At 40.4% G+C, this 25,834-nt stretch overlaps 1 protein-coding gene across 2 annotated transcripts; it reads right to left on the bottom strand.

The window, feature by feature from the left end:
• Positions 1-1,109: 1,109 nt before the first annotated feature.
• fam160a2 (family with sequence similarity 160 member A2) lies at positions 1,110-24,918 on the bottom strand. 2 transcript variants are annotated; one of them, XM_017421203.3, is made up of 13 exons: positions 24,613-24,918; positions 20,097-20,594; positions 16,800-17,204; positions 16,244-16,474; positions 13,932-14,177; positions 13,441-13,608; positions 12,704-12,783; positions 12,016-12,185; positions 10,280-11,674; positions 8,261-8,439; positions 7,792-7,954; positions 6,348-6,575; positions 1,110-1,517 (listed from the first exon to the last, which is right to left on the bottom strand). In XM_017421203.3, coding segments are annotated over exons 2-13 (3,396 nt in total). In that variant the 5' UTR covers positions 20,226-20,594; positions 24,613-24,918; the 3' UTR covers positions 1,110-1,515. The 2 variants fall into 2 exon arrangements, with proteins under 2 accessions (XP_017276692.1, XP_017276690.1); XM_017421201.3 differs by having other exon boundaries at positions 1,110-6,575.
• Between the last annotated feature and the right edge of the window lie 916 nt (positions 24,919-25,834).

The raw sequence follows: 25,834 nt of genomic DNA, 5'->3' as shown, positions 1-25,834 counted from the left end.
AGTCCAGTTGTTTTTTTTTTTTAACCTTTTTTGAATTTACCATAGCCTGGATGACTGAGAATCTACACCAGCAAAAATGATTAAATGCGCACATTTCTGTCCAGCATGTTACCCTAACCTGAAGTTTTAATCCACTGCAAATCTGGAAAAATGCAGGGAAGTAAAAGAAAATTACCACAGGAGCCCAGCATGACATTCACTAACTGCTCCTGTGTCAGTCCAAAAACTAAGAAATAAAAGAAATATATATTTCTTGTTCATGAAAACACAAAAGTTGTAACTTCTAAGCTGAAGCCAAGGAAACCTAATGTCTACATATCTTCCCAAAAAGTTTATAGAATAAGTTCTTTTCCAGTAGAAGTAGATGTAAATTATTTAAGACTGATGAACTCCGTTACAGCGAAACATTTCCGTTTGCTTTATTTGATGAACTTTAATGCTCTTGAGTCTTCGAAAATACAAAACCTGTCACATCCTGACTTCTTTAAGGGCACTCCAAAATTTTTAAATTCAATGCACTAATGTGTGCGTCCTGATTAAAAACGAATAAATAATAAATTTATGCATTAGTTACAAGAGGGCTCGGCCTCCAGGTGTCCCGAGAGAAACCCGACGGGTTAGAAAAGTTGAACACGCCTGTCTTTTTGAGTGTTAGCATTTTTATTTTAAATACTGTCAGACTGAAAAAAATTGAACTTGAGAGGTAAATCCCATGGTTAAAAATCAACACTTGGAGGACTTTGAAAAGTTCTGCAAGACCTCTTAGTCACACAAAACCTTTTGTAACAAAAGATTTAGGACAAATTTTTTGAGAAAAAAAAAAAAACTAGAGAGCGTCCAACCTTGGTCAAAAAAAAAGTAACCCTCTGCTCTGATTGGTCAGATTCTGTTGCCCCTCCCCCAATCAATATTTATTCTATGCTAAGTTACAAGTTTATAAAATCATTTAAAATGTTCAATTTGATCTTCTGAGCATCATGTAAGTTTGACTCAAAAACTTTTTTTGTAGATTTTTTGCAAAGATTGGTAAGTTTCCCCTTCATTATCATCAAAGAGATTCAAAGTCAACACGACTCAGAGCCACAAAAAGGAGATTAATAAGACATATGCCTTATTGTATTTAAGAATGATTTAATTCATTTCAAAAGCAACAAAAAAAATGACAAACAAATGTAATATTGCTAAGCAAAGAATTTATAAATTAATAATAACATTCCCTTTGTAGTGTTCTTCTGACAGCGTTTTCATTTTGTATGTTTGTTGGTTTATTTTCCTGTAATGATTTCAAAATATAGAAAAATATTTACATTCATTGTTCTATCATTGGAAAAGGATTTTCATTCTTTTTTGACAACACCTCTGAATCATTGAACTCTTCTTTCTTTCTTTCTTTCTTCTTTTGTTTACAGAATTTACATGTTGAAATCATCAATCAGCATCACCGTTCAGCTTCCAAGCGGGAACACCAGAGCGTGATTTGCATAGATTACACAGGAGAAATGTCAGAGGTGAAAGTTCTGTTTGAAAGAAAAAAAATCCCAGAATAAGCATCACAAATCAACACGTGGAAAACAAACATCAAACATGGTGTATGAACAGACCTGAAAACATGAGCGTTTCAGCTGTAACTCTTATAAACGGGACATTTATGGTCTGATTATTTGTGCAAATGTCTTTAAAGTCTACCTATAATCTGAGGTCAACGAGATGAGAAAACGAGCTGGATTTTATTCTCAAAGATTGTGTTAAAGTCAGTTTTACACCAGCTGTAGTATTTACGTAGATGTGTTTAAGGCCCCGTCTACAAAACTCCCGATATTATGGTCATAAAAAAAGTGTAAAATATCTGGAAATTCAAACAAAAATATTGCAATTCCGACACTACGCCACTAGGTGGCGAAAGCTGCTACGGTAACAGTATTAAAATACAGAGAGGGAACCTGGTTCTTCCAAACCTTTTTTTGGGGGGGGGTATTGTTTACATTATCTTCTAGTTATTAACTGTTCCATTAGGATAAAGTGAGACAAGCGCAAATAAAAATAAGAATTAAAAAAAAAAATCTCTTGTTATGGTTTGGATTTTTGAACAAATATCTAGAGAAGTGTGGGCAGGGCCTGAAAGAAAAGAGACATTAGCACATCATGTGATAAAAAGTTAGCTTTGGGTTTTAATTCCCCACTATTTTAGTCAGTTAAAGTCAGCAGTTAAATAAATATGACATTTTTAAGTCTTAACTAAACGGAACAACAAAAAGTGTAAATTACTGACTGCAAAGTTTTTTTGTATTTTGAAAACTGTATGAACGGTCTAAAGTCGACAAAATAAGAAGCAAAGAATTTTGTATCCTGACCTCCGTTTGCCTATTTGTGTCTGAACAAATGGGAGTGCTTACGCATGAAGTTAAATAATTAATTCCATGAAACTACAAAATTTTGATTAGATTTCTCATATAAGTATTGAACATTTTACTTTTTAATTGTAAGTTTAAGTTCTGTAGCACTTGGCTCAATGAGGCTCTGTTTACAATTTGGGAAGACGTCAAACTCCCTGGTACGAAACATTCCCTCACAAAATGATATCATTTGTTTTTTTGTTGTTTTTTTTTTTAGAAACTTCATATCAGTTTGTACAGATAAAATACAAGATACAATTTCAAAAAATACAAACTGTAAAAAGTGAAAAAATGACACTGAAGAAAAAAATAAAATAAAATCACTGCAGACAACTGAAGTTCTGATCGAGTAGATGAGCCTCAATGACAAATTTGGCACTTTGTTAAAAACAATTCTTAAAAAAATAACTTTCTTCTAAAGAAGTGCTGCGTGGACACTTTTCATTACAGTGTGTCGATCATGAGACATTTTCCTGTCTGTGGGTGACTGTGGGTTTCGGGAGATTGTCTTTGGTGCCCATGAGTCACAGTCAACACTGAGTCTGATCCAGGAAGTGATGTAACTGAGAATCTGAGCGTTTGCTTACAATCCAGCCGCAAAACAACCGTTTGTTTAGAAAAAAAAAGAAAATGTTTCGAGAGGAAACGATGTGGAACCAGGTGAGCACTGACCCCACCGACGGCAGCAGATGGGGTGGATGGATGGACGGATGGCAGTGGGTCAACTTCAGTTAGGATGTTCTCGGGACACCGAGGGGATCTGTACTACGAAGCAGGTTCAGCTTCTAGAGTTTCATTAGGAAATCCAGTTCAGCTTACATCAACAATGGGGAATCCAGCTTAGCGGTGCTGTGAAGCTGGTTATCGACTCGATAAGTCAACCCAGGTCTCCAAACTAGTGATTACCAACCCTGCTCCTCAAGGACCACTGTCCTGCATGTTTTCGTTGTTTCCCTGCTTTTCAGCAGGTCTATGTCTACAGAAGCCTGTTAGTCACTCACTCATTCGAATCAGATGTGTCAAAGCGGGGAAACAACTAAAACGTGCCGGACAGTGTTCCTCGAGGACCACTGCTCTAAATCATGGGCGTCTAAAACTGGCAACCAGTCACAGTCATACAGCTGGAAAAACAAGCCAAAAAGCTGGCAAATACACTCAAATATTAAGCTTACCAATTCCACTGCTAAGTCATTAAAGAATTATTAAATATAACTGTTAACATTACTTAAAAAATTGTAACGAATGAGATGCAGACTTTTGAAGAGAAAAGTTCTAACCTGATCCTTTTAACTGCAGATCCAACTGTTTTTAAAGCTCTTTGCACTAAATGAGCTGTGAAAAAAATAAAATAAATAAGAGTTCAGTCCATTGAATGAACTTACTGTAGATAAGTTCATTTTCTGTCAACCAGAGTCTATAATGCTGCATTAAAAGTGTTACTGTGATGAGCTTAAAATGAGCTCTGTGCTCAGATGTTCTCGCTCGACAAGAACCACAAAATGTTAGTATTGTGTCCTGCTGAGGTCTCTCATAAAGACTTGTGTTAAAAGTCAAATGTAACGGGAGAACTTGAGGGAGAGACAGAAAAAGAGAGACTTTCACTTTTTTAAAAAAAGGGAATTATTTGGTTTAGAGGCGGTGCATTGACAGGTGTGATCCCTTTTCCAGAAAACTGGATAAGTTGCCCCAGGTCAAAAGGGAAGCAGCTTCTTGATGCTGAAAATCCCAAACTGAACCTGAAGTGGCCTCTAAACGCCAATCCTGCTTCGTAGTACAGGGCAGCGGTCTCTGCCTATCCCAGCAGGAACAACTTCCTAAAACTTGCAGCGTGGAAGAGAACTGGAATTCGGATTAACTGCCCAAACTGGACACTGTTGAACCTCTGTTGCCTTAAACCCGACCTTAACCGGCGTGCACACAGCTGTTACATACAGTATATTAAAAAAAAAAAAAAAAAACTATGCTCGGGTTTGAAATGTGCCTAAATATTCTATAGAAAAAGTGACGTAATGAAAGACGTGACAATAGAAGTTATGGCTTCGACGAGCTAAAAAAAAATTACCTCAAGGAAAGATGCAAATGTCAACAAACAGTATATATCAGAGAAGAAGACTTTCACAGGATGTCGGGCAGTTTCTCTGCGGCTAAGAGCAGAGAGGGGGGAGGAGGAGGGAAAAAAAAGCAACTGTGCAAATCAACTTGGTTTTGATAAAAAGATGACACAAAGGAAAATCTTTTGACTGCGTTAGGGGTCTCAGTTTGATCATTCGGTCAGAATTTCCAAATCAACGAGCAAAGAACCCCCCAAAAAACTACAGAATAACAAAAAAAAAAAATTAACATGAACACTATACAAAATTTTAAAAGAGAAGAAATCCTTAAACTGAACATTTTGTCTTGGCAATTGCGTTTAACACTGACAAGCTGCAACTTCATTCAACTCTGCAGTTTCCAAACAATAAATTAAATGCGGATAACGAAACCGTCATCTGACCTTAATCATCCTCACATGCACGTTTTATACCTGGTACCTCACAACAAAATCAACAAACAGTAGCTAGGACACGAATAAGAACCAACGTTAGTGTTTTAAAAAAAAAAAAAAAAATAGCAGCATGTTAATGTTCAAAATGATACTTTGATCGCTCTGGCCTGCTTACTCGAAAAAGAAACAAAACTGAAAGAAAATTAGGATTTGAGATGGCCTCTCGTGATTTAAAAAGTAAAATCTGAGAGAAAGAAGAATGAATGCCTCAGGACATGCATGTTTTTTTTTAAAAGAAATTCAAAGTAAATCCTAAATTATGTCCAGGCAAAAGAACTACCGTAAATGGCACATAAAAAGAAAACATCGTTACAGTGCGGCCTTTTCAATTACAGCCTCGTTTATGGCAACAGCTTTTCAGCTTTACTAATGGCCTTAAAAACTGGCGTCACTCTTAAGGAAGGAGTGATTCATCCAAATAATAATAATAATAAAAAGACCTAACTGAATGGTGAACACACCCACTCCCAAATGCTGCTGATATGTCAAGTAAATGGTGCAAAGTCAAGAGACGAACATTTCAAACTTTACATAAAGAAAAAAAAAAAAAACAGCATTAATTACCAAACATTTTCCAGTAAGCTGAAAATACTCGCTCTGTTAACAGAAGAAAAAAAAATTCCCTCCGCTCCAGTTTTCGCCTGCTCGTTTGAAGGCCAACGTTTCTGGCCTTTTCTAATAAACCCAACGGATGACATTTAATTTGTCTCTTCTGACCAGAGGATGAGCTCAGCTGAAAGCTAAGATGAGCTCGTTGTGCACAGATCGGATCGCTCCACAGCTCACTGACTCTCCAATACTTTTAATTTATTTGTTTTTGTGTTTTTCCTGCCAAACTAGATTTGGTGTTTGCCTTCATTTTGTCCAGGAAGCTAACTTCTTGCCTGCGCCGCCTGAGTGCACCCTTTCAAATTAAAAGATTAAAAAGTATCGAGCTAGCACCAATGTGTGCACCTACTTCTTTTATCTGTGGCTTTACCGTCACGTTATACCATGACATGGTACGTGTATATACAAGCTCCACAAATCTCAAGTGTTGACTGAGATGTTCTGTGGGCAGGATGTAAATATAATACATGATATGCACAATATCCTAAGTTTACAGATGAGGAAATTTCTTCCAGTCCTATTGTATATGTCTTAATTTAATTTTGGTACAAAAATGCCACAGTTTTCCTTTTATTTTCTATGTTTGCATCACCGCAGGTGATCATTTCAGCAACAGAAAAGTCCCAGTGCTCCAGGCTGCCCTCAGCTAAAGAAAAAATTTAATATTTTACAAATTAAAATAGAGAAATGGAAGCTAAAAGCTGAGAGGTCCGTCTACTCCTCTGCTTCCTGGCTCTGAGGGAAGGGCAAAGTGACCGCGTGCTCTTGAGCCAGGGCCGCCAACTCTTTGAGAAACTCACAGAAGATAACGGCCGAGTAGACGGCGTTCTTCACTCTCAGCACCTCCGCTTGCTTCTCCAGGCTTGAAGTGCCGCCGCTGCCGCCGCCGCCTCGGAACAGAGCGCTGTGCAGTGACTGGCCGCCGTCCCGGACGTGTGCGAAAGCCAGCTGAGCAGCGTGTCGAGCCCGGGTGGGACTGTTGGTGTGGCGAAGGATCAGGTCTCCGAACGACGACTTGCGACTTTTTACTGGAATGTACAAACACGAAGGATAAAAATGTGCGGATCTACAAACTCATCTGGAGTCTAACAACCAGTGAGAAACCACTGAACATCTTCGAAAAACAATGAAATAAAAAAGTTCCTGTTTGTCAGACTAGTCCTCAAGAGTAATTCATATGTTTTTATTTAACCGTTAATTGTTTCAGTATACAATTTTAAACCATATATCTTGGAATTTTTTTTTAACAATAAACATTATGGATGGGTGGTAATATGATAAGATATACCAGGGTATTCAAAAAGAAAATAAATATTCTGAATACAGTCCTTAAAACCTCAGATACAAATTTAACCCCAACCATGTGAAAGAAGTCTAAACATTAGTTACATTCTCGTATAAAGCCTGTAATTCCTGTAAGCTCTTCCTCTGCTGGCATTCCTGCACTGCAGCTGGATTATTTTCTCCACAGCGACACCTACTGCTCAGGAGGGGGACTGCAAGAATTGTCCCACATTTGAGGGTAAGGATTAACGACACAGCTGGCTCATTAACCACTAATGTGCGACCCGTGCATTGATAGCGAGTTAAAAATACCTTTAAACTCTATAAAATTTAGAAAAACACGACGCTGCTTTCGTTACCCTCGCAACTGAGAGTGAAACGGTGGTCAGAGACAGAAAAGGAGGTTGCAGAGCGTGCCAGAACCTGAAAAAGTTATTGTTGGGCAGAGGGACACGATGGATGCACGAGCAGAAGCAGAACTAATTGTATGTCGTACAAAGCCTGGGATCCAAGAAGAACAGAAAAACATAACACCTGTTCTTCTGTGTGTGCTACAATCACACCTTTAGATTGGTTTGTTAGCTCGACAGCAAACATGCTGGTAGGCCAATTTCTAAAAAAAATAACTTTTATAGACGACGTGCTGATTATGTAACCTTACTGTAACGTTGTGAACTTTTTATTCGAGCTGTTATATATTTAATTGTTGTTTAAATCACTTTGTTCTGTGCTGCAATAACAATGGCAAAATAATACTGTCTATTGCAGCTTTAATACGAGAAAGTAAGTTGAAAAATATATTACAAGCATTTAAAATGCCCTAAATTAATTCAGTAACAGGACAACATCTAGGCAGATAGTATCATTATACTGTCTATACTCTGTTATAATTTGAGGAAGACTTAATATCCAAAAATGGATACTGTCCTGATATGGTTCTGGGTTGTCCTCTGTACTCACTGAGTGAATTAGAGCGGCGCAGGGGGGGGATTGCTGCAGGGGTGTCAGTCCAGTCCACTTTGCCTCGAGCCACCAGGTACTGCTGTGCTTTCCTCAGCATGGCTGGAAAGTCCTCATGGGAGGCTGCAAAGGCCTCGATGCGGTTCTTCACAGAACCTAAAACCTAAGAGGAGAGTCAGTGAACAAGAGTTCTGTCTGATCATCGTAGGTACTTTGCTTTTAGGTAACTTCAAGTTGCTTAATGTCATGATTGGAGTATTTTGATTTCCAAGAACACGGCGTCACTAAAACAAAAGGTTCATCTCCTAGATGTTTGTTCACGGCTGTACCAAGAACAAAACCGACAAAAAAACCTGGAAATAACACAGAGGCGAACTGCTCCTGCTTCAGGAATGCGCTGCAGTTTAATTTGTGGCACGGAGGGCCTTAATCATCAGTGACATCTCGTGTGTTGGAGGTTGCAGCATACCTGGATCAGCGACTTGACGCTGGGCTGGAAGACCATGTTGGTGTTGAGCAGGAAGGAGCGTAGGAGAGGCTGAGGATAACAGGCCAGCTGGGCTACGATGCCAGTGAGAAGGATGTTGACGTAAAGCGAGTTTTGGAGCATGTTCTCCAGCTTGGCAAACAGAACCACCATGAATGGGCCTGCGCAGAGGAAAAACGGAGTGCTGAACGTTGCCTTTGAGGTGTGTTTAAAGGATGCCGGTAAAAGCTGCGGCTCGCAATTAGACAATCAATAATAACCACTATTAGCACAAACAGTCTTCATGCCACAGTCTTACACTGTTTGTTCTAATTTCACGATTTAAGGCACAATGAAACCAGTTTTAGAAGCGTGTGAAACAGTGATGGATTTTAATGGCTTAGATATTCCTATGTGACGCAGAATTACAGCAATTAATGTTAAGTCAGAGAGAGAACAGGAGCTTACACTGCAGCTCTAATACTTTTGGGCATAGATCGTTCCTGTTCATTTAACCCAAACACTGAGGGGTAAAGTGGTTGTGTGCTTCAGCTAATAATTGGAGGCAAATGCAAGGAGGAGAAAAGTTTGGAGCGTACACTTATCTAACAGCACAAGCTTTCAGATTCTACTCAGTCTATTGACGGGAAACCTAAATAAACCAACAATACTGCAGCTGGTTGTGTAGCAGACTGAACAGAGCTGGGACTGACACAGTCCAATGTCAGTGTCTGCCTCCGATACTGATATCCAGACCAGATAACAGGTTACACTTACAGACAAAATTAGCCTAACTAGTTAGTAAAATGCATCCACTAGTTCTCTCCATTTGAACACATATATATGTAATAGTTTACCTAATTTTAAACTGATTACCTTTTAGAGTCAATGTGATTCAAGATAGCAGCCAGAGTTAAATGACTTGGCTGTAACTCAGTTCATTTCAACAATATTGAGCTAAAATTTGTTGTGGTGGTAGCTGAGCGTCATTCCCAACCCATACAAACTGAAATGTCTTTTTTCTGAAAGTCTTTTGCGAATCCGCACAGCTGCTCCTTCTGTAGCCGGTATTAAAGCACCACGACCTTCGTAGTTCAGAGTCGGCTTCAGATTTAGAGGCAGATATTTACACTTGATGTGTGTCAGAGCTGCAGGTAACGGGGGACATGAAAGTGAGAAAACACTCTTGATTATCTGGGATGTATATATAAATACAACTATAAATGAAGAAAAAAACAGCAGCGTTACAGCTGATAGTGCCTGTGTGGTTCAACAATGAACCCATCAACAAAACAAAAGCTGTGGTAGTGGAGAATACTACTACTGGTAGATACAGACATTAATGTAAATGTAAATTTAAATATGACTTTTCCGCCCCCACATCTGTTTTTACATTCGTAGTTTCTTGCCAAAACTGCCAAAATTTGTGAGTACCCCCCCTCCCCCCCCCCCCCAAGTCAATAATTTTTTTTTTTTTTCCAAACAATTTATTGTTGTTGAAGGTGATTTATTCATGCTACTACATCTGACCTGGTCGGACTGATGTCCCGGAATGTGACAGAAAAGCACCAACATGAACTTTTACCACCAGTTTATAAAAAGCTGTGCATGTCTTTAAAAGGGACTGAAAGAAAAACCTACAGGGAAAAGCAGTTAGCCTACGATGAGTAGTACAAAAGTTAGCAGCTCCTACGTTCAAATGCCTCCTAGTTACTACTTTACTTTACTTCTGCCATGTGCTACTTCAAGGTAAGAAACTTAGTGCAACGTAAGTGAACATACCAAATTCAGAGGCATGACACAGACAGAGAGATAAAGAGCACCAAGTCAGCAGCAATTTCATTTAAAACAAAAATCTTCCTTAGCTTCATTGCCAAAGAGCTGTAGAACATTAAATAAATAGATACCCCTTTTTCATAATTACATCCCCCATAGCTATGCTAGTACTCAGTCAATATTGAAAATACAGCCAAAGAATGATGCAAACACATCCTGTTAAATTGAGAATGATGTGTCTCTTACCTGTGTACGGCTGTGAGGCAGGCTGGTTAAGTGGTCTGGCTGGACTGCAGACTCCCACCACAGACCCGTCTCCTTTGAGGTCTCCTGTCAGTTTTGAATCCAGGACTGACGAAAGCTGATCTTCCTCCTGCTGCTCCGCGGACAGAGAATCTTCTGCCGTTTCCTCCTGTTGGCAGGAGGCTCGGCTGCGCTCTTTCACCTGGTCCTCCAGCTCCCTCAGCTCCTGCGTGAAGGCTTCGATGCTGATGCCCTGACCGTTCGTGTCCCCGGGCAGGTGGGGATCTCCTGGTGTGTGTTCCAGCAGTTCTTCGATGAGACTCTCCACGGATTGAAGCGCTTGGTTGGGTTCTGGAAGATCGGAGGATGCGCTGCGAGGGCCTGAGGTGTCGCCGGTCAGCTGTTTGGTATCGGTCGCTGGCTGGGTGATGGAGCTCTGAGAAGGAAACTGCTTCGAGTGAAGAGACTTTGCCTCGCTGATGTCGCTGTTGCTGAAAATGGATTTGGAGAGAGCGGTGCAGCTTTGGGAAGGGCAGGAGACAAGGGACCCATTTTGATTGGCATTTTCATCCAGGTACTGCTGTTCCCCCAAGTCTCTTTTTACTTTCTTTACCTCCAGTCCTCTGTCGCGACTGTCTGAGCACTCATCCCCCTGCTCCGTTGTTCCATTGTATATGGCCTGGTAGCTCACAGTGATTGTTGAGGTGGGAATGTGTGGACCGGGGGATGAGGTGGAGTGTGAAATTGCTAAAGGGGCTGTTGATGACGATGATGAGGGGACAAGAGGAGGAATTGGTTTAGGAAGGAGTTCCTCTCTCTGCAAAGTGCGTTTCTTGGAGCGTGGCGTGAGGCTGATGCAGTTATTTTTGCCGATCGTAACGTCCCACTCGCCGCTGTCCCGGTCCGAACTGCTCCATTCAGACCGCGTGGCTGCCACGATGGCTGCCCTCTGCTGGCCCGGAGGAGTGCTGCCGCTTCTGTCCCGCTGGAGAGAAAAGTGCTCGGGGAACACTGACAAGGACGGGTTGGAGGACGGGGGAGGCGGGGGTGGAGGGGCGGTGTTTGGGGAGGGGTTCTCGCCGTCGTACGGCGCCGACCAATCACGGCAAGCCCAAGAGCAAAGCTCGATACCCCGACGGGCATCCTTGAGGTACTCCAAGTAACCCGCATCCCAGTCGAGACAGTCAGTGTGGGCCTGCTGCTGATGCATCGGGCTGTCGGGGGACAGAGGGTGGGAACTGGGTGGACCTGACTGCAGTGGATCCACACTGGTGGGGGTGGAGGCACCCCCTCCTCCTGATACTCCACTGCTGCTCTGTTGGCGGATGAAGAAAGATAAGCGGGACGGTGTGCTGGGTTTGGGCGGAGCAGAAGACTCGGTGCTTGGATTGTTTAGTACTGTAGGACGACAGTCAGAAAATTAGTGTTTGTGTAGAGCTGATGTCCAAAAGGTTTAATGGGAGCAATGTCTAATTTATGCATTTAAAATAATACATTTGTGAACACATCAAATAAAACTAAGAATTTTTACAGGGTAGTTAAATTGACAAAGTGGACATCTTTATTGGCAACTTTTTTGTTTACTCGTCACAAATGACTGTTTTACATTTATATCCAACTGCTAGCAACCAAAGTCAGCCGGGATAGTTGAAACAATGCAACCAGTTTCTGAAAATGGTTTTAAATGCTTATAATTCTTTTCCTTTTCCCCTTGGTGTTTGCTGGTATTTGCAGGTCACCTTTGCTCCAGAATGGATTGTCCTCCTCCCGCTCAGCAGAGGTCGCTGCAGTCACCTGGCAGCACGCCGGGATCAGCGACAAGAACTTGTCAGCTGACTTTCCATACATGTCAGTCTCCCTGATAGCACGGCGCTGACTCAGCATTACATGGGTACAGGGCAGTAGATACCTAGATTTACAAACACATACGCAACTTTGATCATTTCTTATGAACACCTAATCCAAACATTAAAGACAGATTGATGAATGAACATGCTAGCAATTTTCTTTAGTAAAATCCATATAAATACTTTTTGGGGGGGCAATATTGCTCATCATATGTCACATTGATGGAGAAAATGGTAATGACAAGATCTTAAGGATAAATAGTGCATAACATAAATACATGGTTCCATTTGTAAAATTAAAGCTCAATAAAGAAAAAAGGGAAGAACAACAATTAATAGCTCATGAAATGTTTGTGAAAATTAAAACTGTGGGCATGACGTTTTCACGTTCACTCTACTGGTGTAAAAAAACACTTTTCCCTTTGCTGCAAAACAAACTCATTCTTTCCTACCATTTTAAACTGAATATTAACATGTCTTGGTGCACCTAAAAGGAAATGCAAGTCTGCCTCTTCATACATCACCAATATATAGGTGCCTTACAACATGTTTAGGAATTTACAGAAACAGGCAGACATACCTGAGAACGAGCTGCAGCATGACATCCTCACAGTTCAGAGACAGAAGAGTCCTGAACAGACTTAACGACACCATGCAGAGCTGCAACGCACAACAAAGGAAGCTGGTCAGAAAACCGTCTTCACGCACAGAAGATTTACACCAACAAGGCCCGTTTGTGTGACCCTTTTATTTATTTATTTATTACAAGAGCTAAGGTCTTTTTTTTCCCCCCAAACAGGTCAGAAATTACTAAAACTGTCTTTTAATTTGCAGGTGAAACGAAATCAGCTGTTTTCCAAAGTATGCATGCCCACCAGTCAAGGTTTCTCCTTTAACAGAATCATGAATGAAACAGGAAAAACACGTGTTCACCACAGTGAACATCTTTTCTTTAACACTAAAATCCTAACTTTCTAACTATTCAGTTGTTGCCTTCTGCTGTCATCTGACATGTCTTAACTTAGAAAAAGACAATAACTTTTATAATATAGTCACAATATCCTGTCTTTATTTACTCCAAGTGTCACTACTGTTCGAAAGGGACTAACCATAATACAGAACTGTGCAAACTGACATATTTTCCAAAGAAAAACAATGTGACAGCCTTAAGGAGATTTAGTTTCCATCCTCATCATAATAAACCAGAAACTTGTGGCTTCTTGTTTCAGTTTTTGCCCTCAGCCCACTCACTACCCACACAGCTGAATTCACATTCATGTCTCAAGGCTCCAACACAAACTCACATACAATACAGACCCTTGAATTGCTGCTGATGCGCATGAGCAGCGTGTCCAGGATGGTGTCATTGTCATGGCGATGCAGCAGGATGAAGCGCAGGAAGGTTTTGAGGAGGGACGTTTCCGTTACGCTGCGCAAGAAAAGATCTAGGTAGGCGGTGCTGGCGATCATCTCATCCACCGACGACTGCAGACACACACAAATTAACACATAAACATCGAAAACTAATATCAACGTGACAAATCAGACCACAAACTTATCAAGAATAGGACAATTTCTTCAGTGCAAATTCATTCTGACTCATAGAAAAGCTCAAAGAACAAATAAAAAAACAAAACCTCAGTGTTATAATATTAACATGCAAGTAAAGAAAAGTTTGAACCAAGTAGCTGACTCATTTTATCCAGCTTTCACCACGACGGCTCACATCCAGGTCAATCCCCACACATACAAAACACACAAACCCAGAGAATAATTTCTAAAAACAAAATCGCCTCTGTTGTTCCTACCTTATGCAGTGCGGGGCCCATGACCGGGACGAGGAAGCCGTTGTGGAGGTAACCCAGGAGCTGGGATCGAACCATGGGGTGTGCGACCTGCACCACAGCGTTGCAGAACTCGAGGGAGTTCATGAAGAGCACAAGCGACGACACGTCCATCCAGTCCTCCCGCCGCAGGGCGTGCCAGTCGTCTCCCCGGACTTCGATCTTCCTGGGCAGAGACGAGTAGAGGGCGCTGAGGCCCGTCGCCAACACCTGACAGAAGGCAGAGAGGCTTCAGAACAACGCTGCTGTTCTACTGCAGCCCAAGAAGTGAGTGACAGAAACCAAGCAAGGGAAAAGAAAATGTGCAGATGTTTAAAAATGGGGTTTTAAGAAGATTTCTACTTTCTTCGTCTTTTTTTATTTTGTGGAAACAAATCAGTTATAGTTAAAATATAAAAAAAATGTTGTCAATTATTTTATATACTTTTGACAAAAGACGGGGTATGATGAAATCCTTGACAATTTTTTCTTTCTTTTGTTTTCGTCCCCCAAACTTCCAAAAATTCATACATTGTTTAAGGAAACAATTGTGATTTTAAATAAAATGAATAAATGTCATATGTTCATAATTTAACAGTTCAATATATATTATCTCCTAGTAAAATTAGGTTGCATTTGCTGTTTTAACACCATTTGGTAAGCAAAATAACTTTTTATGGCATCTTAAAGTCTTCATATAAAGTCATATAACTAAAAGTGTTGACTTGTAATGACAGTTGTTTTTAGACAAATGGAAACAGGGAATAAAGAACAAACGGCTTGAATAAAGCGAATATAAATAGGAAAAAGGAGCACTGAGAGATTCACAGTGCTTCCACACTCAAAGAGGCTACAGTTGCTCAAAAAAAATTGACACCTACAGCCAAACAGTCAGGCAAAGCCGAATGTGACGAGTATGCAAAGACAGAAAATAGAGGAGCATTTGGTCGCTGATGCCACCTCCACTGGACCTTTTCAGCATAAAGTAGGTCACACTGAAGCTGCTGGAAGCGAGGTGAGCAGAAAATAGCTGAGCCAGCGCACTACCGCCGAAGAGCACCGCACATAAAGCCCTGATGACATTTACACGCAACACTACTTACTTTTATAACGCGACGTTAACATTCCATTTAGATGAATTTAGGATAACTTCTGACTTTCAAATGAATTCATACACGTTCTTTCTGCAGGAAATCATAACCTATGTGAAAAACAACCTGTACATAGCGTACTTCTTTAAAAGTCTGTCCTTATAAGCAGGATGTGGCTCTTTAATCACATCTAGTGGCAGCTGAAGGGATTACAACAACGCAGGCAGAGAGCTTGTTGAATAGCTTTCAGTTATTTTTATCCAAGTAATCAGTTTAATAAGTTTATTAAATGTAAATGAGACCCACCATTAAGGAATGACTAAGTCAGATTTACAAAACACCCTATAAACATATCTATTTTTACCAAAGAGTATCATTATACTTAAAGCACACACTTATAGCAGTTTCTTTCCATCAATAGATGGCAAAACATGTCGACCCATCTTTAATGTGCAGTATTTGCAGTTTTTGTTTGACTGTTGTGTCTTTAAAGGCAGACAATCTGTTAGCATAACAGTACATTAGTGTTTTTTAATGAGCATTACAGTGCTTTTGTTTATCTGGTACTTATTTTTATCTTTATTTTTCACTATTAGAAGTTTGCACAAACCATACTGTGCTCACACAAAACACGTACTGTTTTGTGTGAGCACAAGGGGAAAATAAAATAAAATCTCTTATTCCAAGCTTCCTGCTACATGAAATACCAAATGTTATCTTGTAACTTAGGTTTCCGAAACCATGATAAGGATGCGTAGAAACCCAACCGAACTAGTCAAAGTCGAGCAAATATAACAACAAAGTGATATCACAGAAGCCTTTTTTTGTCACGTTTTAAACGTTACCGGCAACAGTTATTTGAAGTAGACTCTTAGTTACCACGCTTTGCTCTTTCCTGAACATGTCGACATTTTCTTGAGTAAGATCTGATAGGAAGAATGACCTGTCAGAGAGCATAGTCATCTCCTTCCGCTTCCATTATCGCGTACCATCACTAATGCATTAGAACTGGAGAGCACCCACGCTCGAGTCCTTCTCTTTTTTTTAAGAGCTGTGTCAGAAAGCAAGTCAGGCTTTTATAATTTGTCCCCAACCAATGCATTAATAAAGAGAAGGGAAGATTCACTACTGGGCATTTCATATTAGTGTACTTGAAGCCTAAAACGGTCAAGCCTGGACGCGGTTGTCTAGAGCAGGATCACTCACTGGGCAGAAGTAGGAGTTTTCAGCGATGTACCGCGCCACGGCCTCGTGACTGGCTGAGGCCGCCATCACCAGCAGCAGCGCGTCCCGTGCCTGCTGTCCAATGGCTCCGTCCCGGTGGATGAAGGGCACGAGGAGGGAGAAGATCAGCAGGTTGGTGGAGCCCTGATGGGCCAGTGCGGCCTGGAACAACATCTCAAGAACCACCGGCTGCCGTGCCATGGACACGCACACCTAATGGGGACATGAGAACATCAACAAGCCGTTCAGTGAATGATAATTCAACAAGTGTACTGCTATATCAAAAAAAGGTCCAGATCTTAAAACTCAGTGATTCTTATTAATTATCGGTCATCATTCACTTTTTATTAACAATTTTTTGTTGCTTGTTCAACAAAAACAATTGGCAATCATCAGTTCCTAAAACCACAGATAAACAATACATAAGAATGAATCATATTTTAACAAAATGTAAGTTAGAATGTAGAAATGGGGGAAAAAATAGATTTGAACATGACTGTATGTACGTGACATTAGAGAACGGTGGGGTTTTATGTACCTGGTTGAGCAGCAGCACTAAGCTGTTCTCCAGAGCTGAGGGACAGCCAAGTTCTGGGTCAGCGCAGGCTCCCAGCAGCCTCAGCAGGGGGTGAAGGACGGCTGTGTGCTGCAGCAGAGGCTGCTGGGATTGGCCAATAAGCATCTCAAACAACTTGAGCAGAGCCCCCTGGCTGTCTGGGTCCAGGCCGCGACGGAGGTGCCACTGAACCAGGCGCTCCAGAATGTTCTCCGTGACGACCAGCTCCAGTATGGGGCCCATGGGGGCCACGCAGGGGCCACCCTCTGGGCTCTCGGCGGGGCGCTCCTCTGCCAGCAGACACAACATCTGGTCGGTGTTATTTCTCACAGCTGTCAGGTCGTCACTGGAGGATGAAGTCTCGTGCTGCTCCAAAACCCAAGAAACCTGAGGAGACGGAAAAGCCAAAACTAGATTAAGAGTAGTGCTTTTTACGCTGACTGGATTGATGACCATCGATGACAAGCTAACAGCTAGCCGTTAGCTTGTCAATCCAGTCAAAATTAAACCAATTCTCCAAACTGAGATGGTTCAAAAAGTACAGCAGGTAAGATATTAATTATTCATACCTTTTCCACAGAAAGCTACTTCAAACATCGGCTTAAAAACTTGTTAATTTGAATATTAGTTAAACCTCAAACTCAAAGCGCCAAATTTTCTTCAATTTAGATGTGAAAGCTCAAGTTAAAGTTATAATTATATTTATGATATAATTGTATAAAAACTCTTTGATATAAAAACTTGAACACCTTTCCGTAAACAAGTACCAGAATTTTAATCTGTCCTTATACCTGACAGAATATTTTACAAAAATATATAAACCTTGCTTCTTTTACTTCAAAATGCTCTGAGAGAAATGATTAAAATAAAGGGAAGTTAATTGCATGCACTGCGACACTAAGATTCCTTTAAGATATACTATTTTATGTTGTAACAATGACTAAAATATTTGTCAACTGACGAGAAATTTCACAATATGTGTCAAAAAGTCACCTTAGTGCAGCTGGGGTAGGTAACAGATGTGTATTAGTGGTTAAAAGTGTTTTGTCATTGTGTGAGCCAGCCTGCCGCCCCATCGATAACCACACTGCTGAGATCAAGTTTGCTAATAGTTTCACAGCAAATGTTTGTGCAACCACCACCTGACATGAAACGGTTTAGTTTTTTATTCTCAGTTACTCGTTTGTAATTAATTAGACAACAAACTGCTTAAGTTAGCTTTTAATTTTGCCAATATTTCCCAAACCATATCAGCATTGGCAATGCAAATGTTGCCACTTTTAACTGGCAGGACGTGTCAAGACGCTGAAGCCATAAAATAGCGTGTCCAGTTTCTGGATCTGAGCCACTCATGCTGTTAAAATATACCGAATACCTGCATCAGCACTCGAACAGTCATCAAACATGTAAACTAGCAATGTCCCAATCATAGTTGGGTTTTTTTACTTGATGCCGATTCAAGTCATTTATGATTAAGTATCGACGATACCGTCTGTAATTGTTTTTGCCTTAACCCTGTCCCGTGTAAACTAGTTTTAAGAGTTCTCTGGGAAAGCTCTGATCTCAGGTTTGGATTTTAAATGTCTAATTAAAATGTCTGTATCGCTCCCGCCATGTAAATTACCCACATTGCAAATGTCTGAAGTAGCTACTGAACTGCTCCCATTTGGTTTTAAAATGCTTCCATTTTGCAGACATGGTAACAAGTTACATCACAAAGTATGACGGCACAGCGGATGTAACAACAGAGCTCGGGAAAAAGGAGTGTGGTCAGATACTTCAATACCAATCTAGGAAAAATGCCCTGATCTGATATCTGAGATCGGCTTGGGACATCTTTAGTGTAAACATCCACACGCGGAGGATGAACAAGAAATCAGTCATTGAAACAAAAAGATTCTTACTGGTCTCCATTTCATTTGCTGCTAACAAATCTGCTTGAAGGATTAACCAGATATTAACCAGATATTTCACCAGGAGAAAGTCAAATCTTTCCCTTGACTGACACCTCACTGTGTTACACTGGCAAGGATTATATTTCTCTGGGTTTGAACTGATCTTTTAAAGATTTCTCATCAATGAAAATACGGGCTGAATCAATCTAGTTAAACAGAACCATCAGCAGTTTTCAGCCACATTGTTTTTAAACAGTATATTAGTAACTAATTGGAAAGAAACGACAAAACTGAAAGGTCTGAGGATTTGTTTTAGTTGAGAATATGTGATATATTTCATGTTAATAAGGACTGAAATATACTTGTTTTCAAAAAGGTCTAGACATCTTTGTTGTCACCTGATTGAAATTATTCTCCCACCAAATCTACAAATCTGCATGCAGACTTCATTTTTGTTTTCAGATGTGACCGTGTTTCTAGTTTTTAATGACACAGGTTGTGCTAATTATCAGGTGAGAGGTTTTAGAGCCGAAATTAGCTGTGTGTCGCAGCTGCAGCTTCTACAGCTATCTGTCTCCATCGTGTTTACACCTGTACCACAACCTCACACACCACATTTATCTTGTGTAAAAAAAAACCTAACCTACATGAAAACGCATGTAGGTTACGCATGTGGCCTTTGCAGACTTTAATTTTGACATATTTTTCAACCTTAAGGGCCATTAAGGGTTTTTTTTTTTTAAATCACTTCAGCCTTACAATCACACATGAAAATGTTGATTTTTTTTGTTTGTTTTTTTTGTGAAATCTTGAAATGCCATCTTTGAATTTTCATATAGACAGACAAAATGCAACCATTTAAAAACAATGTTATAGCCCTACTTCTAACTTGGCCTACGACTCAAGCGAGTCAGACGTAACAACGACAATAACAATATTAATGGCAGATGACATGATTGTGTTTTTGTGCAGGCTCAGTGCTTTGTGCTTTTTTTGGTTTTGGTGTATTTTTATGGCAGCGTTACAGCCTGACTTAGTTGCTACAGTGTGTTTTTTTGTGTAGATGAAGGTATTTCTAGAAACAGTGCTGTTTATGAGAATATTTTTTGGAATGACAAATAAAAAGCTTAAAAAAAAAGGTTTTTCCTTTGGTCTTAAGAGTAAAAAAATAGACAAAAAAATCAATATCAATCAGCTGCATTATTACAGACATACAGCTAAAATTTAACTAATGCAAACACATGCGTGAAAATCCATACCAACAATCAAAAATAAACAACCATTTTAGAAAGCAGAAACAGCTGATCGCGCCATAGAAAACAAGCCGAGCAAAAAAAGGTGAGCGTGAACATGGTTTCTGTGTGCAGGTGTGTCTTCAGCTCACCTGTCTCCAGTGGTTCTCAAACACCATGAGGCAGGTCTCTGGATCGGCAGTACATGGGCTGGAGGGGGCGGCGCTCCGGTTAGACCGGCTCCCGGGACCCCGTGGGTTCAACCTGCTAAGCCAGCTCATACCGAACCCAGTGGGAGGCAGGTGAAAGGGCTCCCAAAGTCAAAGACCAAAAGAAGGAAAAATAAAGTCTGTGTACCGAGGCAAGAGAGGCCAAGACTGACAGAGAGAGAGATTAGGAGGGAATAAAAGGAAAAGAGAAGGGACAGAGGAGAAGAGGGAGATAAGGGACAGAGAGGGGAGGGTGAGGGGGAGTGTATCTAAACACCAAAGAGGAAATGGAGTTTGGATGAACGGGCCGTCGCTGCCAGCCAGTGTCCGATTAGGAGAAGAGTGGATTTAAAAACTGTGCGACCCTGTCCTCCCTCTGGACCCTGTCATCCAGTCTGAAGCCAACACCACTCCATAGTCAGTCAGGACAGGCGCTCTGCTCTGTGAAAACAAATAACCAGACACAACATAAACATCAACGTGGTAAAGGTTATTACTGTGTCGACAACTAGAAACTCTACGGATAAAACAGCCTTTACAAACATCTTTACATACATTATTAAATAGTATCATTTCAGGAAAATCCAAACATGGAGAACACAGATAAAATAAAAGAACCAGATGAAAAAGGCCGTTTCAGGAGATTAGGTGTCTTAATGTTGAAAAAGATGAAACTTAAATCGCACAGACAGAAAATAAAACCACGTTTTATTCATTTCAGTAGGTCTGTCTGCTGCTCATGTTTGTGTTTCAGAGGCGTTACTTGGATTCATATCTGCTAAGGTCAAATCAATCAGCAGCCGAAACCCATAAACATCCAAACATTTAGGAACCGGTCGTGCCACAGACCTCTTGTGTTCCTCTCTCCCCTCGACAAACACAAGTAAAGACTCTGCAGTTTGCTGTTACCACGGAAACCGTTCAGCTACTTTGTGGAAAAACTACAGCAAAGTCCGCCGCCTGCTTACAGCTCAAGTTAAAAAGTCTTTTTGCAAAGCGAGAAAGCAATTACAGGAGTGGCCTCGCGTTAAATGTCAAATTTAGTCACAGCTTGTTAACTTTATATTTTTACAACCTATTAAAAGATTAAGAGTGACGTTCATCACACAAACTTCAACAATTACATTTATTCCTGAATTTGAAAAATCTTCTATAATATTAAGAACAATATGTGGCTGAATAAGCAAGATGTAAGAATTTCTAGAGTGTTTTAGTCAGAATTAACCTGTGTGTAAAGTGCTCGCTACAATTTGACTGAAAAACATCCAAACTCAAAAATAAAAGGAGGAAAAAAAATGATTGTAAACTGAATTTTAAAGGACAACAAAGCGTTACTTCGCCGGAGAAGTAGAAACGAACAAAATAAAACAAGAAGATTATCCAAAATATGCACCCATTAAGCAGTTTCAGCTCTAATTAGCTCCAATAAATATAGAAAGTCATGAATGAAAGTGAAACTGAAATCTGATATAATAGCTGTAACAACAAATGTTTTAAAATTACAAACTCCTGCTGGTTTACGTTATAAATAAAAACAAGCTGGTATTTTAATAGGAAGACCTTAACCTGGTGTTTATTAAAATAAGAAAAAAAAATTAGATGAATAAAGCTTTCAGAAAGTATAGCTTATACATATATAAAATGTTAAAATGTTCTACATCAGTGGCAGTGACGCAATGACCCTGATGACATGTTTGTCTTTTATTAAATTGTTTGCTCAACTCTTTGATAAGTCAAGAGATAAATCGCTCTGTGATATATCATGTCGCCAACAAATCAGGTCACTTCTAAATGCAGTTCACTTATAGCTGTTTATTTGTTTAGTGCTGCCATCATTTGTGACAAAAAAAAAACTGTTTTCATTGACAAAATGCTTCATTTTAACCTAAATGTATGCCAGAGTTCAGCTCAAGTTGTTTGGCGCAGATTAACTCCTACAGAAACAGCTGCTTGTCCCAAAGAGCTGTAAGAAAAAAAACTACGGAAGCTCAGAGGGGACATGCTTAGAAATGTACTTTAACAACGTTTTCTTGTGATAACAAGTTATTCTTCGGATTAATTCGAGACGACAAAGCTCGTTTTCTTGAGATAACCAGAAATCACAAATATTAATCACAAACAGAAGAGCGACTTCATCAGAAATGCTGACAATCATGGCGGCAGCTGATTCAACAGGAACACATCACATCAAAGAACATCCCTTCGTCAGTCTTATTATTGTTAAAGACCATCTCAAAGTGTCATAATGCTGATACTAAATGATGAAACTGGATGTTAGAATCACTTATTTTTGGTTACCTTGAGGAAGTGGAATAGCTAACGTGTGATCTCAAGAAAATTACATCTATTCTTGGCTTCTGTACAAACACCAGCAACAAACTCACCTGCGAGAGCAAACAGCACCTGTGTTTTACTCCAAAAGATAATAAAGATAAACTTTTATATTATAAGCTTTTATATTTACAGTGTTTGAATAAAGGATCCTTTATTGGAGCTGCTCTGAGTCCAGCTGGATTCAATAAGATAAGTTCTGTGCTGCTTACGGAAAGGTAAACATGAAAGTAGATTAGCAACATATTTGTTTTAATTTGTGGCCACATGATGTGGTTTATTTTCACTTGGGTCAGACACGGGACATGAGTTGATAATATATGGTTCAATTAATCCAACTGAGTCCAGGTTGTTGTTGTCAAACGTGAATATGAAAAAAAGCTGGTTAACATTGTGCTGTTGCTCTTAGTGATTAATCGTCCCCTAGTCTAATTCTGCTCAAAGAAAAGTCTAAGTCTTTTAATTTAAGAAGCTCAGCCTGGTCGGCCCATGCAGAGATCTAAAGCTAAACAGAAATAAGGTTACTGAGCGTAAAGCCTTCTAATATTTACCATAAATCCAATTATTTTAAGTCCAAGTCAGTCAGTCAGTCTCCCCGCAGCATTTCAAGGGAACTTTCTGATCTCAACATGTAGGTGTCCGCTCATAAAAGCTGAGAGGCATGCGGAAATTCAAAGTGTGTTTAATTATCTGTTTGCACACACAGAATCATAAAAGAAGAGAGTTCGAAGTTCAACGGATTCCACTAAAGAGAGGGCGGCCTTTTGTCAAGACGTGAGTCAAACATCAGCGACTCAACATTCTTCGCCCTTCCAACCTCGGGCGGTTCTAAAGGTCGAGCGCTTGAGATAAACTGAAAGTGGGGAAGAGTTCGTCTCCAGGGCTCGCGAAGTTTCCTCCAAACGAGCGACGCCCGCACAAACAAACTGCAAAATGCGTGAAGACAAGCGGCGCTCGGAGATCTCCGGGTGTGCTTCGTTCATCACGTTCCACACTTCTGCTCCGTCTCAGTCTGCTTTTAGTACCTCAACTTTCTTCATTCTGTCGGCGGTAAAGGTGACACAGACATGGGAGGCGAAACTAAAAAAGTCTGAATAAAGTCCTCAACGGCTGCCACTGATGGAAAAAACTAGATCACTTCACTCCTTATTACACACCTTAACTCAATAACAAAGCTGATATTGACCTCACTATAGCTAATATGACCATATGTTTGAGCTGATAAGACAATATGTTGCAAAATATCCATTTAAATACTCTTACAACAAAACCTGGGTTAATTTATCTTAACACAGCAGCTACACTAGAGTTAAAGACAAAACAATCATGTTCTTATATTCACAGTTAGTTTTATTGATCAGTCAGTAATATGTTGATTTGGGAAGCATTGGGAGAAAAATAAAATCCCCAGTTCTCCAGGAGGATTATATAATTAAATCACTTACTTATTTGTACTCCATTTTACAATACAATAACTTCACCAGCAGTGTATATAAAAGTGCTTAAAATCATGTATCAACCAACAAATACTATTAAAAGAAAAACAAGTAAGTCTGCAGGCTCGTACTTTTAAAAGATACAGTTGACTAAAGTATTTTAAAGTAAGACTTTAGAGTTATGAAACAGGGACTGGGTGTCTGAGCGTTTGTTTTGGCTGACTGCTCCAAACACAATCCAGTAAATCCTGAAAAGAGCAGTCTTCTGAAACACCCACATCCTTTCAGCCAGCCCGTGGTAAAGCTTTGTTTTTGATCCAAGACAACCTGACATTGCTTTCCGGTGCACTGTGTTAAAGAGTTAAATGCTTTAGCCACAGTTCAGACACTTCAAACCCTGACACTTACAGGTGTCAGTCTCTCGCATAGGTCGTACGCCTGAATGCAACTCCAGTTAGTTGGTTTATAGCTCACTAATTCCTGCCTCAGAGCTCCAGTTCTATCCTGTAGAAGCGACATTCAGAAGGAGCTGTCAGAAGACAACAATCAGTGCACCTCGACTGCGAAACGTAGCAAGCTAATTAGAGCTGTACGAAAACACCTAGCTTCGAACCGTCCGCCATTAGTGCAGCTAATCCAATCCAGTTGGAAAACTGTTTACCTTTCATATGTGGCAACACGGAGACACGTACCTTATCTATTACACCAGGAGTGTCGGCAGTTGTTGGGAGGTGCAGATTTCCCCCGGACAGCTAGTGCCTGCTAGCTGGTTGCTAACGCCTAGCTGCTGCTAAACCCCACAATGTCAGGGCAAGAAGAGCGACGACTCGCGCAGATATAACGCGGAGACAGCTGATGAGCGACGCCACGCCGATCCGGGGGGAGGCTAACGAACGAACCACTCCTTCTTGCGGCCAGCTGTGCATCCTGCTAGCGACAGATAAACATCCCATTACATGGTTTCTCAAACCCTCTTCCCGTTCCCGCAGCCATCTTACTTTGACTCCTCCCACACGGCTCGCGTGAGTCAGAGCGCCGCTGCGGGAAGGCTTTTAAAGAGGCAACAAAAAAAATAACAACAAACACTTTATTGTCACGTTAATGGGGTCGTATTTTGGACGTTTGAAAAAGATAAATTTATACCAAGAAATATCTGATAAGTGAGCATCAGTCTTGACGCTATAGGAGTCAGTTTGTCTCTAACAAGTGTAAGAAATGCACGAATAGGTGCAGTTTCCCCCTCTTTTTGCCCCATTATTTTACCCCATGGGGTCATTTTGACTTAGTTAAATGAATTCAAGGGCAACACTAAAATGCACCATTGAAGAATATTATATTTTAAATAGAATTTTTTGTTCAGTTTTGCTCGTATAATGGCATGTTGCATGTCTCATCTGTTGGCTTCTTTGATAGAAAATGAAACCCCCAGCGTTCCTTGAAGGAATGCATGTCGCCCGCCGTGTTTCACGCCCGAGTTTTAAACGAAGATCACGCTCGGAGAGTTGTGAATGACTGTCAGCTACTGCCACCAGGTTTTAGCTCATTATCTGTAAAAATAAACTGAGTTATAGCTATTTTTGTGTTTTCCAAAGTCAGTTGGCTGTGATACCGCAGTGAAGTTAGTTTCAAGTTGGATATTCGATATTCGAGCTCCGCGGAGTTAGCGGCGTCTGGCTCACGGCTGCCCCGAAACAGGAGCGCTAATGTCGGCCAGCCGTTCTCTGCCGGCCCCTCCTCTCACGCGCTGTGGTTCACTTAGGGACCGTCAATAAATTTTCCTAACCCTTCGCTCCTGAAAAACAAATATTAATATATTTCTTGTCGTTTCACCAACTGGTACAAAACCTTTGGTAAATCATGCTACGAAATTATATAAATGAGGCACAATCTATTTTATCCCATTTGAACCCTTTT

The sequence above is a fragment of the Kryptolebias marmoratus genome, linkage group LG6 (assembly GCF_001649575.2).
Source record: "Kryptolebias marmoratus isolate JLee-2015 linkage group LG6, ASM164957v2, whole genome shotgun sequence".
NCBI lineage: Eukaryota > Metazoa > Chordata > Actinopteri > Cyprinodontiformes > Rivulidae > Kryptolebias > Kryptolebias marmoratus.
The sequence above is the reverse complement of the archived record's forward strand: the minus strand, read 5'-3'. Positions and strand labels throughout refer to the sequence as shown.

Excerpts from the sequence above, each read along its gene's own strand:
- fam160a2 (XM_017421201.3), bottom strand. The coding sequence starts at position 20,225 with ATGAGCTGGCTTAGCAGGTTGAACCCACGGGGTCCCGGGAGCCGGTCT. Across the intron at positions 14,178-16,243 it reads AAAACTCCTACTTCTGCCCA|GTGTTGGCGACGGGCCTCAG; the intron begins GTGAGTGATCCT and ends GCCTTCTGTCAG. Across the intron at positions 12,186-12,703 it reads ATGCTGCAGCTCGTTCTCAG|GTATCTACTGCCCTGTACCC; the intron begins GTATGTCTGCCT and ends TTGTAAATCTAG.